Raw genomic sequence first — 16989 nt, 5'->3', positions numbered from 1 at the left:
TTGCCATTGAGCTTGAAATTCTGTAGGGCCTTATATTCAGGTGCTTCCAAGACATGTTCTATGATTATTTTCAAAGGAGGAAAAAAGAATCTAGCCTGACACAAACAAAAAAAGTTGTGATAGTATATTGCTATGTTATAGAAAAAATATCTGATATGGTTTTTAATTAAAGGGCATCCCGAAATATTCAATTAAAGACGAGCTAAATCCATCACTCAACCAATTAATTTAAGAAACCATCGACATGGAACTGATGTTGAAGTAGAGGACACATATGGACATAACATAATAACTACTCTATAGTCTATACCGTTTGTGAACATGATTACAGATTATTAATTGGTTAACTAATAATTAGAGGGGTGACCTCCATCACGGAGTGTAATTGCAATTTGCAGCCCTGAGATGTGACCTTGCTTCCATTTTTGATAAGGAGTTGATTGATAGTACTCATAAATCATAATATATAGCACTGGCTAAGTTCACAATAATTTGCAATCGAGACACAAAACCAAATCAAGGAAATTGTGTTACAGCGAGCCAATACTGCCCCTTTTTTGGGTTTGTTTCTTCCATTCCCCATGCTCGGCGTTTTCTGCTTTTCGGGGCGGTTTCGGTTTTTCACAAACACAAACTTGTACTCCCAATAATATTTCATCAATCACTCATTTTTATTGACTCAAGTAACATACTTTTTTTTAAAAAATTTATTAAATTTTTTCTAATATGTTCTGATTTTAAGTCCACGAGACATTAAATCTTTAGTATTTGATGCATTATTCGTTTAAGCACTCGATCAACTGTTATGATTTTATTTTTAACAAAAAATATCTTATTAAATTAAAAGAAAATGATATTTACAAGCTGGAGTCAAATCTAAGTGAATTGAGATTTTGTTTCTATTAAAACATGAAAATCACTCTAAAAAGAGAAAAAACCCTTTTAGCAGTACCTCATGTTATAAACACAGAAAATTTATAACCATAAAAACTATTCTATATAGATGCAATGCAACTATATAAAAAAACATATTTTTAAATCAGGATTATTAATCTTTGAAAAACCACAATAATAAAATATTAAACTTGTCTTTTTTAAATAATGTATAAAAGTTATAGTTCATCATATTCTCCAATAAATCAGTTTGCATATGGTGAATCACTTAATAAGTCTCATTTAAAAGAAAGAGATAATTTGAGAAATTTCTTTCCTTTTTTTTTTCTCAACCAGACTACTGGAGTCTCCGGTGCTGACCTCCATTTTGATAAAAAGTAGATTGGAGTACTTTACTTGGGACCCACTTAACCTGTCGCTGCCGCATTGATCATACGTACACGTGGCAGCCTAACATTGCTTGCCTCTTTCTCTGGCTCTCCCTTTCCTCCTTTTTTAGAGCTTCCCCTCCCACACTCAATTCCAGGGAAGCACAACCAAGCTTCTCTGTTAGAACAAAAAAAAATAAGAAAAATTGGCGTCATAAGGGCCAAAGGTATGGCCTTTGTTCCTCTCTGATCACATTCATAGTCATGTAGTATTTTTGTTTTCTGTTTTCATGTCTTTGATCACAAAAAAAAAAAAAAGTTTGGATTTTGATTTTAATTTACCCCAGTTTCGTTTCTGATTGTTTTTTCTTTCTTCCTTCCCCTTTTTATGATTTTATTTCTCGGTTTTAATTTCATATTATGACAAATCTATATAATTATACAAACTTTATTATAAAAAAGGGGCCTTTTGGGACATCATTCCTATGAATTGATCTTTCTGTTTAGCCTAGAAAGCAAAGTTTGAGACTTTCAGTCAAGTCTTAATCATGTAATTGAGAAACAAGTGACGGGTATTTATGTAATGTGCTGAATCCCTCTAATAAGATTATGGCCTTTATTTTATTTTACTTTATAATTGTATTTATCTTTCTGTTGTTTTCTTTGCAAATTGCCTCTGGGGGACCTTGGATTTTTCTTGGTTTGTGGTGATTATCGTTTTGCTACAAGCTCTATTTTTCGATACCTTAAATCCAAGGACTCCCTATGCCTTATCCTTTGTATATTTTCTTTTACCTTTTGTGACAGGTGGGAAAGTTGAAGTTTTTTGTTGAGGTGAAAGTGAAATGGTTGGCAAGGATAGTCTGAGGGCTGAGGACTTGAACTTGTGCTTTGAGAAACTTATGATGGTGGCTGGGAGTGGGAACGGTGAGAAAGGGGTGAACTCGAAGGTTGGGGTGATCACCGAGTGGAAGGACATTCCTGTGGAGCTTTTGATGCAGATTCTGTCCCTTGTGGATGATCAGACGGTGATCACAGCTTCTGGAGTTTGTCGTGGATGGAGAGATGCTATTTACTTTGGACTTGCTCGTTTATCACTCTCATGGTATATTGTTTTCCTCTCTTGAGGATGTGTGTTGGCCTTGAGGCTCCTTTTCTGTTTCTCTCCAATTGGGGATTTTGTTATGGTGGAAGTTTTCTTGGTTCTTTTTGCTTGTTTGTGTGATTTGATTTTGCCGTGCTGTAATTTGTGATACTGGTAGAGTAGTAGTGTGTTTTTTTTCTTGCTTTTATCAAGATTTCTTTGTTCCCTTTTGCTTGGCATGTTTTCAGTTGTTTAAGAATGAGCTGGGATTTTCTGTTGAGAATGTGATGTAATATATATGGGGTTAAAAAATGGTGTTTTACTTCCTAAGTTTTTATTTTATTTTATAGACGACAGGTGTTCTCCACTTCTAAGTCGATTTAAGAGGTGTCTTATAGGTTTAAGCTCTATCTCTTTCTGCCCCATATGAATTAAAATATGCAAAAGTTGTGTGTCTTCTTGTTGATTTTTTAACATGAAAATCTTGAGTGTTTTTTTTTTTTTTTAAAAATAAAATTCTAATGCTCCTTGCAAAACATGGCTAACCGTTTTTACTTTTAAGTTTAAGTCAATTTGGTATTATGACTTTTTGTTGGGTAAGTAAAATCTATTTCTTAAAATTCCTTCATTTGTCTCCAATTTTTGGCCACTGGTCAGAATATCTTGATAAAAGTAGTGGTTTTACAGAATATACTTATTTTGATTAAGTGGCATGAAGTGTTTGTAAATTGTAATTATTCTTTGTTGGTAAAGGTACTGATATTTGAAGTGCTTGTAGTTATTGTGGACTTAATGGAATGTAGTAATAACAGGTTTTTGTAATTTATCTCTCTTCAGGTGTAGCAAGAGCATGAATAACTTGGTCCTATCTCTTGTTCCGAAATTCGTAAAACTGCAAACTCTAATCCTCCGTCAAGACAAGCCTCAACTAGAGGATAATGCTGTCGAGACTATTGCAAAATGCTGTCATGAACTGCAGATTCTGGATCTCAGCAAAAGTTTCAAGCTAACTGATCATTCACTCTATGAACTTGCCCTTGGTTGTCGTGATCTTACAAAACTCAACATCAGTGGTTGTTCAGCATTTAGTGACAATGCTCTGGCTTACCTTGCCAGTTTCTGCAGAAAACTGAAAGTTCTAAATCTTTGTGGGTGTGTTAGAGCTGCATCTGATACTGCATTACAGGTATGAATGATTGTGGTAAACTAGTTGGTTTCATAATCATATAAGAATTATAACCCATTGAGTAAATGAACTGCAGGCTATTGGACAATACTGCAATCAGCTACAATCTTTGAACCTTGGATGGTGCGATAATGTTGGCGATGTTGGAGTAACTACTTTAGCATACGGGTGTCCTGATCTTAGGATAGTTGATTTGTGTGGCTGTGTCCGTATAACAGGTATTTTCTTCAAAATTTCAGTAGTTTAAATCCGGAGTTCTGTAGCCAAACTCACTGTTTTTCCTGTGACATTTTACAATATCTGATTTTCATGATATTACCAAACTGACATGGAAAGCCCCTCAGAATTTGTTTAGACATGCCATTGAACTAGTTAGAATAAATCTTACAAACTAACAAGTCACAAACATGTGAGTAAGAAAAACTCACTCAAGAATAAATTGGAATTGAGGTCCATCTTTTAGGAAAGACAAATAGGAAATATCTACTTTTTAATACAAAGTTTTTCACAGTTTGAAAATCTATATTCTTTTGGTCCTTGAAGTTCTTGCTTTATGCAAATGATAAAAGTTGCTCCATTTGGTTTTAACACTTTCATGGTTCAATGATGAGTACACTTTTAAAATTGGATGTTGATATTGCAGATGATAGTGTGATTGCTTTGGCAACTAGATGCCCCCATCTGAGGTCCCTAGGACTGTACTACTGCAAGAACATCACAGATAGGGCAATGTATTCCTTGGCACACAGCAAGGTGAACAACAGGATGTGGGGATCTGTGAAAGGAGGAAATGATGAAGATGGGTTAAGGACTTTGAACATTAGCCAATGCACTGCACTCACCCCATCTGCTGTTCAAGCTGTTTGTGACTCATTCCCTTCCCTTCACACATGCTCAGGGAGGCACTCACTCATCATGAGTGGCTGCCTCAACTTGACTTCAGTGCATTGTGCCTGTGCTGTCCATGCACACCGTGCATTCACCACTTTCCCTCATCCTGCTCATTAAGAAGCTCATGCTTTGATGTTGAACACACTTCGAGGATGTGCCCTTTCAAGGGCTCAGAGAAGTGAAAAAGTGAAATCCCTCCCTGGTAGATATATGCCTGCAAATAGAGAGACTTGAATCTAGTTGAAGAAAAGATGTACATATATGTACATCTTTTCTTCAACTTTGTGTCTTAAACTCGGTTTGTTTTAATCCCCGAATTGTGAAAGCTCGAGACATTTTGGATGCTAAAACTGGCTTGTACCTAGTAAGCTATTTGAGTTTATGGAAAGACATGGACTTCTAAATTTGTATGGTTTTATGGGAAGTTTATATGCACATTTTGGTATTTTGTGTCGTCGGCCTCACTTCAATTCCAGAACACTTAGGTGGGATTAGCATTTGACTAAAGTCCAGATAATTTTTTCTATAAGTATTTTATAGGAAAGAAAGGAAGTAAAATGATTCAACTTTTGGATTTCAAGAAGTTAAAATTAATTTTACATTTCAGCTTTTGGAAAAAAATGATGAGTTAAAAAAAGAAGTCTTAGGGTATTGAAAGATTTATTTTTGTTTTTATTTTTATTCCTTTTGTTTTCTTTTATAAAACAAGTTGAAGAAAAGAAAGTCATATGCATGCGGAAAAGTATAAGGATATCTCATGTCTGTTTATGAGCTGTTACAGTAGGTCTATAAGTCACAGAAAATTGACTTGAAATGGAAAGGAATAAGGTCTACAACTCATGGAAAATTAACTTAAAAAATAAGGAAGGTAAATTTGAGCAATGATATTTTAATACCCACTTCTTTTAAACATTTATTCAATCATCAATTTCTCCGTATTTCTCTTTTTCTATCATATTATATTACCGATATTTTTTATATTTTTTTTTCTATTTTATCACTTTCTTTAAGTGTATAATAAGGTTTGGGTGTCAAAATATTTACTATTAAAATTTAATATCATAATATGACTTACAAAGTCATGTATATCAGTAATCTAAAATCGTGCATACAGAAAACTCTTTCAAGGAAAGACAAAACATGAGATGATTAACGGTTTGCGGCATTTTATTACATACCTATTAGTAAAATGTTGAAAATTAAGGGCTGATTTGTTTTTAAATTATAATAAAATCAGAGCCCCTTCTGCTCAGCACTGCTTCGGAATGTTGACGGTTGACCATTAAAAATCAAATATTTTGGACAAAATAATAGAAAAAGGTCCTACCGGGAGTCGAACCCAGGTCGCTGGATTCAAAGTCCAGAGTGCTAACCACTACACCATAGAACCAGTTTGTGTTGGCTTGGCGACACTGATTATTATTATAAAAAATAAATCTATTTCCTTTATGTAGTAAGTAAACCAAAATAAAACAAGTAAATAATCCAAATCGCTAATCATTTTTAAAATATTAAAATTAATGAATTATAAATAACTTTTATAAAAAAGTTCACAATTAAATTAATTTATGTAGGAACAAACAAATGCTGAAAATCACTTTGAGAGATGTTGAAAGCTCTATCCATACACTAAGAGGAATTTGTTTTAATTGTTTCAAGTAATTGTTTCCATCTAATCATCTCTATAAATTATCTGGTGACCTGCACCCAATTATTAGATTTTTTTTTTTAAAAAAAAACATTTTTCGTAGTACTCATATGAAATGTTATTGTAATTTTTGTGCGCCTATGATTATATTCTTTATTAATCAATAATAATTTTTTATATGTTAGTACTAATAAATGAATTTGCCCGATTTAAATTTGGTTATCCTAAAAGGCTTGAGTCCACCATCAATTCAACCAATCATTTGTTGGTAAATGTTAAAATATTTGTGCATTGAAACCTAGTATTTAATTATTAAGTGAATTCACTTATAAATATTACATTTCTTCCCTTTTTATGTTAAAATATACAATTTAATCCATTTAAATTAAGCACCACAAAAATAAACTACACCCTCTTTCTTGAAAGATGTTGATATTATATTATCATCCTCTCATATTAAAATATAGAATAAATTACACTTTCTTCTTCTTCTATGATATACAGGTATTATATTCTCAATCCATTCTTATGTATATAATATATAGTCTAGTCCATCTAATCTAACAATTAACACCATAAAAGAATATTCTTTAAAAATTCAAAGTATAATTTAATTAAAATATAAACTAAAATAATTTTAATTTACCAATTTATCCTTTGTCACTCACTGAAGATATTTTAAATTATGTAATTTATCATTCTTTCAAGTCACACAATCACCCTAGAAGCCCATATCAATTAATTCTCCCTTCTATAATAATTTTGAATGAATCCATATCACTTTTTGGGGTTGAGAAGAACATGATCCTAATTGATCATGTTGGCCTAAAGCATAATTGAAATCATCAATTATATCCTAGGGATAAGAGTTAGCAACTAAGATATCCATAAGATTAAGGGTGACAAAGTGTCCAACCCAACCTATTATGGCCTTTCTTACCACCAGTCTATCAAAATTAAGTCGGGTCGAGATGACCTATTGAAAATGAAAAAAAAATTGTTTTTATTTCATGAAACTAACTAAAATTTACAAATTTAGCTAAAGAACCTAAAATATATTAATAACTTAGCCTAAATTTTTTTTGAATATAAAATTTCCTTTTAGTATTAGAGGAATTGAGTTTATAAAATAAACTAACAACAATAAAAAAATGTTTATTTTGATTTTGAAGAACACTAAAAACATAAAAAAAAAAATACATAGAGAAAACCCTAAGCCTAAACACCTAATAACATTTACATATATTTCTTTTTAATAAAAAAATACATAATGGCATGGCAGGCCAATTCGCCCCTGCTCCTCGATAGGCTACTGGGTTGCTAAGTTAGGCGAGACATGCTAACAGGTTGAACCACTTAGCTTGACCCACCATTTTTTGCAAGTTAGGGTTCTTACCACCCGATGAGTTACAAACTCTTTGATTCCTAACATATGACACTTGTACCTATTGACTTGTAACTAATTCCTTATTTTGAAAAAGAGTAGACCCCACATGATCACCAATGACATTGTTGATCCTAGGCATCATTTCTTCAACTTTATTGGCTATTTCTCTAACCTTTAATGACTCAGCCCTAACCTTACTGACGTACTCCTTTGACTTATTCACTTCTGAATCTGTCATGATCCTATCTTACAATCAAATTAAACACTCATCGCTTCCAACAATGTTCTTGACAATTGCATGTGAAATGATGTTGCTAACTTCCTTTTTGGGATTTTCTTGTTTTTATTTTTGCTAAACTTGCAAACAATCATCCAGGGCACATAGGTACTATGTCAACTCATTGGCAAGTGCATTAAATTGTCACAACTAGTAAAATTACTCGAAAGTCCGAGTGTCAAATCCATAAGGACTTTGTTTGTACTTGAGTTGGTGTATATACCAATTTTTAAGCAAGAGAAGAGTAAAAAAGATAAGGAATTGTAGATGTAAAATTTAAAGAAAGTAAAGGATAAGAATGATAAGAAATTTAAAATAGAAGATAAAGAGAGGTAGGAGATAAGATAAAAATTTAAAGAGATAAGAGATTTAAAGATAAAAAAGTAGAAGATAAAATAGATAAAAGATTTTAAGGTAAAAGATAAGAAAAGTAGAAGATAAAGATAATGATAATACATTTGAATGCTTAAAGATAAATTCAGAATTTAAAATATGTTGGGACCTAACATGCCAAAATTACATGTGATGCAACTTTAATAATTTTTCTCTATCTAATATTATCTCAGTTTTGACCCATATCTACTATGGTACTCTATCTTTGTTTCCCCGCATGAAGAACCTAATTTATCTATTTTCTCTTCCAAATTTCTTTGCAAAGATAAAATAGTAAATCACATTAAGAATAAGATGCATGAAATAGGCTAAACAAACATCGCTCGATTCCTAGCAATGATTTCATTTAGATGTTCTTTCCCAATTCTTTAGAAACAATAAAGTACAAAAAAGAACAATAAAAACCAGAATTGCATTAAATAGATAGTAATAAAGAGTTACATTGCAAGAGGTTGCCCTGTCAGGCTTCCAACAATGAGAGTTTAGCCTCTCAAAGTCATGAGAGACTTTACATTTAGGGATTGATGAGAATAAAAGAAGAGGGATGGATAGAGGAGGAGAAGGAGATAATGGATATAGTAAGAGAGTTTTCCCTATCTGAAATACTCATGCTTTGGATGTATTTATTAGAGAGCTTTGAGTCTCAGTGTGTCTTTTTCCTTTGCGTCTTACTCATTTTATAGGCAGATAGCTTAAAATTCACGCGACCTCGTGATAAACAGGCCTTTTGGGTTTAGTGAGTATGACGGTGATCACGTGCCTTTGAGCTTCTTCTTGGGCCTTTTTCGCGTTAAGGTTGTGCTGGTCCAATATTTAACTTTTTCTTCAAGGTTTTTTCTTCAAGTTTTTGCATCAATTTTTCCTCAAAAGCACTTGTAATTTCCTTCTTTTGAATCCTGCTGGTAAAAAATTAAAATAATATTAAAATTCTCATTATTTCATTAAAAATAACAATAAAATAGAGAAATTTTAATCATTCTTAATCAAAATTGAATATCCATTAAATCTAAATTTCGCATTTATCATAATGCATTCCTCATTTAACACATAATTAATCTTGTTGCTCAATAATTGGTCTTGAGGAATAACTAGGGCTTACTTCAACCTTACCATTACCTTGACTTGATGTATGCTCTTGCACCACTACCTCATTGGCCTTCGTACATTCCTCCACATGGTTTTTCCTTATTTCTCCCCTAAAACAATTCATTGATCCTTTTAGTGAACGAAGCAACCCCCACAAAAGCAAATTGTATGTAACCCTTCATACTAAAGTTGTAATGGTAATCCTTGGACAAAAATATGTCTCCAAAGGTTTATCGAGGTCAAATATGACACATATAAGTACAAATTTGCCATGAGAATGTACGAAAGTCAAATGATCAACTTTAAAAAATTGCCTAAAGTAGTCATACCCACCCTTTTGAGGAGATTTTCATTATAGAACCCAATAAGAAGTTTTTGAATTTAAATCCACATTGTCACTTTGCAAGATTTTTTTTTTTTTTTGCATTCATTAAATAGAACAATTTCCATCCTTGGATAATAAGATAATGATCCACCACCATCCATAGACCTTCAAACAAGACAAATTTATAATCGTCCTCACTACTAAAAACTAGTTGATTGTAAATCAATTATTTGAATTTTGCAATTCTTTGTCCAACTTATTTGTAGTTTTACCTCAATAGCATGAAAACTCACCATTTTCCCTAATACATTCACCACCAAAGTGTTGCATCAAGGCTCCACTCAACTTAATAGTTTTCCATCTTAAATAGGAATCACAAAACCATATGCATTTTCACTCCCTCCTTGCTTCTCTTTTGGAACATCCTACAACAAATCATTGTCCATACTCACGTATAATAATGTTCAAGGGTCGGTTTGGTTTAAATTTTGGGGAAAATGAAATCAAAACAAATTGATTTTCATTGATTTGGTTAGGTTTGGATTTATGAAAGTTTTTTTGGCCTAACCTAAACCAACCTTATGAAGAACAAGTTGATTTGATTTGGGTCATCAAATTTCTAATTTTTTTTAAAAATATGTTTTTGAAAAAAATAAAAGCCAAAATTCACAAATAATGATGTCATAAAATAATGTAAGCAACACATTTATAATGAAACACAATCAAAATGACACAACAATGAGTTACATTGTTACAAGCATTAACAAATATAATATAAATAATAATAGAAATCTAGTTGGTTTAGTTAAGGTTTGTTCAGGTTTGGAAAATGTAAACTTGATACCTGAACCAATCAACATTGATTTTTAATTCATTTGGTTTGGATTGAATTTGAACAGAAAAAAATCCAAATTAATTTAATTGGTTCGGTTTGAATTATCGAATTTGTTGAGTTGATTTGAATTGATGAACACCAATAAGTGTTAGTATTTTCATGAATAAAACCTCATCTTCTTACAAGTTTTAGTAATTTATCCTTATACAACCTTGTGATCACCTCTGTCGTGCATCCCCCCACCCTCCTTCACCTTCTTCGTGCTAATATTGTAAGAAATCTTCTTCTTGATTAGAAACCCCTTTCCTCGCCTTGCCCTTCTCTAAAACCCTAGCAAAGTTCACTATCTTTTTCATACCTTCATAATCTAATCTCATCATCCTTCACTTTATGGTCAATCTCATCTAATTATCATTCAAGTTTACAAGAATACATAGGTCTAACTCAATTGCTAGGAATAATTCTTTTTCTGATTTATTTAGAACCCTAACTCCTTTGGGTGGATTTTAATTGAAGAGAAACATTAAGTTCTAGATGTCAATTATAAGAATGCTCATGAATCCTATCCTATCCCAATTAAGATGTCTGAAACATGTGATTCCTAATTTACATCTGGCCTCGTTAGCAATTTATATTGCAATATATACAAAGCCAAAGCACAAGTAAACTATATGGTAACCAATCAAAGAAAAACATTAACAACAAGTGATTCAAATCTACACGATTAATTCAATTTCATCAATGATCGTTAGAACTGATCCTAACCTTGAGAAATCTAAATATTTTCTTTGGGTGATTGACAAATTTGGCGCTCTTTTGTAAACTATATATTTACAAAAGTGAGACTATTTTTATATTGAAAAAAAGTGAGATTGTTTTGAAACTAGTCACTGACATATGGTTGTTTTAATTAAACTACTAGCGATTCTTTTTCTGGCAGCAGTCACAAGAAGCTGCATAGATTGTTATGACAATGTTGTGACCAACCATTTGTTTTTACCGGTCTCATAATATTAGTGGTCATTTATTGTCAGGCTTTTTGAGTTTGCCAGAAAATCAGTGGAAAACAACCCTTTTATTTTTATTTTTTATCCGAGAATGTTTAAAATAAATACTGATTATAAGACTTCATCATCAAAATTAAAATAAATAAGTTGAGAGTTTTTTTTTAAATAACATAAAATCTAAACTATTCATATATATATATATATATATATATAAAATTGAATGAGACACCCGGACCCAAATGGCATATTATATCCGTGCCACGAGTACGATAACTATGAAGGTTAATTCATTTATGCATGATTTGTGATATACTTTTGACTTACTTTAAATTGTTTGTTGTAACGTTTTGTGAAAAGTTTAGTAAAATCAGGGCATTTATTACAGTGATTTTTAAAAGGAAGAAAAATACGAATCCTGCCTGCGTGTTCCCACTGTTGATCCTAATCGGTAACTCAACTTTGATCCCTGAATCCTTCAACCGTTACTTGATGCAACTTGGCCACCCATACTCAGACTCAGAAAGTAATGAAGGAAAAAGATAACCGATACTCAAAAGAATGAAAATAAAAACCAAAGCCCCATGAGTTAGATAGACATTTTTGGACTGACATATATATTTCTAACTTTGTTTAATTGCTCTCAAACCTACGTGTCTGTCTTTGCGAACAAGATAGCATGCAGACCGCAATGTGGGATTTACTAAACTATACAAGGTGGCCGGGATGCAATCCCTAAATGACGCGAAAGTTTTACATCCAAACCGTAACGATAATCTTTTTCACCTACATATAATATTAATGTATATATTAAAAAAATACTGATTATCAAATTAATAATACATATAATATTTAAATTATTAATTAATTCAAATTATTATAATTATGTTTTTAAAAAATAAAATAACATTTAATAATCTCGGTATATGTACATGATGGTTAATGTATGTAAATTAATTTTTTATAATATTATTCTTTTCTTTATTACATTATTTATTTTATTATATTTATTTCTTTCTTTTATAAATATTCAACAAATACATTATAAAATTAATGTCACTATTTTATACAAGATTGTCTTAATGAATATATTAAAAAATATTGATTATAAAATTAATAATTTTTTAAAATGCAGTCAAAGTATATTAATAATGTTTTTAATTTTATATTTAATCAATATTATAAGGATATTTATTAGTATTTTTAATATTAAATATATGTAAGTGTTAATAAATAATTTAAAAATCTTTGTTATGACCACCGACTGAGGATGCGGACAAATTAATCTAAGATTATTTTAACTCAACCAATATATAAGTTTAAGTTTTAAATATATAAGTGTTGGTTTATAATAATTTTATCTAATTGAAGAAAGATGGCTTCTTGTAAAATATAGTTGTGGCCTTGCATAAAAAGTATCAAATTAAAGTACTAATTATCAAATTAAAATTAATTATTTTCACCAAAAAAATAATATTAAAGTATTTTGACTGTAATTTTTATGAACATTTAATATGATTTTTAATAAAAACAATTTATGTACACCAATACTACTTGCTGACACTGACACCCAAGGTTAAAGTTGGAAGCGAGACTTTGTTTTTATTTAATATATAAAATCAATAAGAGAAATCATAATTATACAACAAATTTTACTCTTTGGATTGAACTTATCAACAAAGTTGACAAATAATTAGTTAGGTTTCTTAACTATAATAATTAGTGTAAAAACGATATACTAATTAACGTTAGATTCTTAGTTGTATATATTAAAAATATTTTTTTCAGAGACAAAATTTATCTGAGTTAATAATTTAATATTTTAAAAATTATTAAACTAATCCAACTGAGTTAATTAATTCAATATCGACTTAAATTAGGTTAGAAAATGAAGTTTATATTTACATTTGATTTATTAATTTTTTATAAACATTTGAATTTTTAAAATAGACATATATTTATTATTTTTAAATACTAAAAATCAAAATAAAATAAAATATATATTTTTAAAAAAATCAAAGGCTTTGAAATGGGTAAAAAATGGATAGTCAAATACTTGATTAAAAATGATAACGTTTCTTTAATTTTTCACACAATTTCATTTGATCACTCAAATTAAATATTTTTATTTATTTATTTAATGACAATAGTTTATTACTACAATCATTTTATTACCCAAAAAGATCTATGCTCATTTATTGTCTTATTTTGAACACATATCATGAGATTTTTCCCATTAATTCAAGTAAACACTAATTAATAATGATAACTTTATCTAAATTATTTTTTAGATTATACATCACTGTATATGCTTTTTATTGTTTACAACAATTTTTTTTTATAAAAGTACATGGTGTGTAATGTGTTTTTGGTTAGCAATTTTAGTATAATATTTATGAGATACCAATGTAATATATTTCATATAATTAAAGAAGTGAATGTAAGAGTAGAAAAAAGAAGGATATTAGGAAAAAATTAAACTCGGGTGTGTTGGCGTAACTTTTTTCCCAGGAAGAAACTTGAGAACGGCTAACAAATAAGTTAGTTGTAAATAATCCAAAAACAAAAACTAAAAACTAATAAAAGGTTAACCATCATCAAACTGCCAGATGTATTGGAATTTTTTTTGATGTCCAAAGTAAAATTTCTTTTCTTGGCTAGCTCTACACGTTTATATATAGAGCTCTCTCCTGCTGTAAATGCTAGACAATGAAAAAAAATCTATTTTTGACCAAAAGTAATTGAAATAATTAATTCTATTCCTTTTATTGTGAATTATTTTCAGAGTATAATTAATCTCTTAAAATTGAGTAAAATTGAACACATCAGCATAGACAAAAACCTACACCTTTAATTGAATTTTCTATTTGACTCATGCTTTTTGACAAATATATAGATTGATTGTAAAAAAAGTAAAACTAAAAATTAAATAGATTCATCACTCTGGTTGGTGAGTTGGCAACTCAGCAACACTGCCAACCAAACCAGGTTATGAATAGCCAGGCTTATAAAAGCAGCACCCAGCAAAGAGAAGAAAACCACCAAAGCCACTGCATTACCAATTTGAAACCAAAACACCAAAACCAAACCATGGAAATTGAAGTTCCTGTTGTGATTGTGGGTGCTGGCCCTGCTGGCTTAGCAACCGCTGCATGCCTTAACAAATATTCCATCCCCAACGTTGTTTTAGAAAGACATGATTGTCATGCATCTCTTTGGAGGAAAAGGACTTATGACCGCTTGAAACTTCACTTAGGCAAAGATTTTTGCAATCTCCCTCATATGCCCTTTCCTCTAGATTTTCCTACCTTTGTCCCTAGGGTTGACTTTTTACGTTACTTGGACAACTATGTCACCCGTTTTAAGATTTCCATCCGGTATACCCGGAATGTGGAATCTGCTTCTGTGGATGAAGAAAACAATGGGAAATGGAGGGTTGTTGTGAAGGACACAACAACAAATGCTGATGAGGTTTATGTGGCAGACTATCTGGTGGTTGCAACTGGGGAGAATGATGAAGGGTATGTGCCCCAGATTGAAGGGCTTGAAGGGTTTGAAGGGGAACACATGCATTGCAGCCAGTACCTGAATGGAAGACACCTGTATGGAAAAAATGTCCTTGTTGTTGGCAGTGGCAACTCTGGCATGGAGATAGCTTATGATCTCTCAACTTGGGGTGCAAATACCTCTATTGTTATTAGGGGCCCTGTAAGTCTTTTTTCTCTCTACATGCCCTTTACGTGGATTCTGCTTATTACAAGACAAAATATATAAAAAGTCGTGTAAATTAATCTTAAAAAAATGTAAAGGATGATACTTTTTTAGTCCAACCGGATACTAAAATACTTTTTAAAGAAAATTAAGATGGGTATTTTTGCTTTGAAATTATTTAATGATAATTTTGTGAATAAATTAATGAGAATTGTTAAGAACCTAATTGTTTCTAAAAGAGGAGATTCGTGGGAAACAAAAAATAAAATAAATGAAAAACAAAATTATATACCATGTTTTTTTTTGTATGCTTTAGACTAAAATATTTTAAAAAATTAAAATGATTATTTTTGCTTTGAAATTATTTTAATGATAATTTTGTGAATAAATAAATGAGGATTGCTTTGAACATGATTGTTTCTAAAAGAGGAGATATGTGAGAAATAAAAAATAAAAAACAAAAATATATGCCATATTATTTGTTTTTATATGTTTGAGATTAAAATATTTAAAAAAAATTAAAATGAGTATTTTTGCTTTGAAATTATTTTAATGATAATTTTTTGAATAGATAAATGAGGATGGCTTCGAACAGGGTTGTTTTGAAAGAGGAGATTGGTGGAATAAACAAATAAATGAAAAAAAATTATATGCCATGTTTTTTGTTTCTGTATTTTGAGACAAAAATATTTTTAAAAAATTAAGATGGGTATTTTTGCTTTGAAATTATTTTAATGGTAATTGTGTGAATAAACAAATGAATGAAAATTATGTTGGCCATCCATGTTTGTTTTCCTATTATATGTTGGCGATATGCATGCTTCAAAAGGGCTTTCAGAATTTTATAGATCTAAATTTTATACATCTCTCTTTGTATAGGTTCATTATTTTACCAAAGAAATGGTTTTCGTGGGAATGTCCTTGCTGAAATACTTCAAAATGGAGAAGGTGGACAAGCTTATGTTGCTCATGAGCAAACTGAAGTATGGAGACATGTCCGAGTATGGCTTGGTCAGGCCAAAGGATGGACCCTTCTTTCTGAAGATAAAGGGTGGAACTACCCCTACCATTGATGTGGGTTGCGTTAGTAGGATTAAGAAAGGCGAAGTAAAGGTAGCTATATGGACTCACTTGATCATATATCTGAAAATACCGTTTATTTCATATTAATTCCTTATACTATTGATTTGGTTGTCACTTTTTGTATTCAGGTTTTCCCTGCTATTTCAAGCATCAAAAAGGACAAGATGGTTGAGTTTGAGGATGGACAAAATGGTCAATTTGATGTCATCATCTTTGCTACTGGATACAATAGCACTGTGCTGAAGTGGCTTAAGGTGCATCATAACATATGTTTTTCATAGGAGCATATAACTATTTATGTCCCAATAAGTTCAATTGTTGATTTCAGAACGTGCCTGAGACATGCCCTAACTGTTGTTTGTGTGACTTGGTTGTGTCCATGCAGGATTACAGAGGGCTGTTCAATGAGAATGGAATGCCAAAACCAAGTTTTCCAAATCACTGGAAGGGAAACAACGGTATCTACTGCGCTGGATTTTCAAGAAGGGGATTAGATGGCATTGCTTTTGATGCCCAGCGTATTGCTGATGACATAAAAAAGACTCTGAATGCAAGGAACTTACCCGGTGATGAAGAGGACAATTTTGCTTCCCTCAAACTCTTAGGAAAATAAGCACACACAAAAATAAAATAAATGCTGTAGTACAAGTATGGTTAAGTAATGAGTTTTACGTTTGTTTGTGTGTGGTTAAGTAATGAGTTCTTAGTATAAAAGACATAGCTGCTGAAGTACTTTTCCTGTCGATGGATCTTGAGTGTGGTTAAGTTATGAAGTATGGGATTACATGACCCATATATGTTTTTTATTTGGTGATCA

General features: G+C 31.1%; 2 protein-coding genes and 1 non-coding gene across 3 annotated transcripts; 2 read left to right on the top strand and 1 right to left on the bottom strand.

The window, feature by feature from the left end:
- The first annotated feature begins 1346 nt into the window (after positions 1-1346).
- On the top strand, positions 1347-4876 carry LOC114410360 (F-box protein SKP2B-like). Its single transcript, XM_028374283.1, has 5 exons — positions 1347-1489; positions 2070-2367; positions 3184-3532; positions 3609-3750; positions 4176-4876. Exons 2-5 carry the CDS (start codon positions 2108-2110, stop codon positions 4538-4540), a joined length of 1116 nt encoding a protein of 371 aa, XP_028230084.1. The 5' UTR covers positions 1347-1489; positions 2070-2107; the 3' UTR covers positions 4541-4876.
- Positions 4877-5741: 865 nt separating this feature from the next.
- On the bottom strand, positions 5742-5813 carry TRNAQ-UUG. The gene has a single exon. It is a non-coding gene; the product is annotated as a tRNA-Gln (tRNA).
- Positions 5814-14324: 8511 nt separating this feature from the next.
- Positions 14325-16989, top strand: LOC114408246 (probable indole-3-pyruvate monooxygenase YUCCA10). Its single transcript, XM_028371305.1, has 4 exons — positions 14325-15086; positions 15969-16202; positions 16301-16426; positions 16558-16989. The coding sequence occupies exons 1-4, from the start codon at positions 14370-14372 to the stop codon at positions 16783-16785; spliced, it is 1305 nt and encodes a 434-aa protein (XP_028227106.1). The 5' UTR covers positions 14325-14369; the 3' UTR covers positions 16786-16989.

This window comes from Glycine soja, chromosome 4 (assembly GCF_004193775.1).
Source record: "Glycine soja cultivar W05 chromosome 4, ASM419377v2, whole genome shotgun sequence".
NCBI lineage: Eukaryota > Viridiplantae > Streptophyta > Magnoliopsida > Fabales > Fabaceae > Glycine > Glycine soja.
Note: the sequence above shows the minus strand (reverse complement) of the source record. Positions and strands in the feature narration are given on the sequence as shown.

Bases quoted from the DNA above. Each gene is read 5' to 3' on its own strand.
- LOC114410360 (XM_028374283.1), top strand. From the start codon at position 2,108: ATGGTTGGCAAGGATAGTCTGAGGGCTGAGGACTTGAACTTGTGCTTT. The intron at 2,368-3,183 runs GTATATTGTTTT...ATCTCTCTTCAG, and splicing joins GCTCGTTTATCACTCTCATG to GTGTAGCAAGAGCATGAATA. The intron at 3,533-3,608 runs GTATGAATGATT...AATGAACTGCAG, and splicing joins CATCTGATACTGCATTACAG to GCTATTGGACAATACTGCAA.
- LOC114408246 (XM_028371305.1), top strand. From the start codon at position 14,370: ATGAATAGCCAGGCTTATAAAAGCAGCACCCAGCAAAGAGAAGAAAAC. The intron at 15,087-15,968 runs GTAAGTCTTTTT...CTCTTTGTATAG, and splicing joins CTATTGTTATTAGGGGCCCT to GTTCATTATTTTACCAAAGA. The intron at 16,427-16,557 runs GTGCATCATAAC...GTGTCCATGCAG, and splicing joins CTGTGCTGAAGTGGCTTAAG to GATTACAGAGGGCTGTTCAA.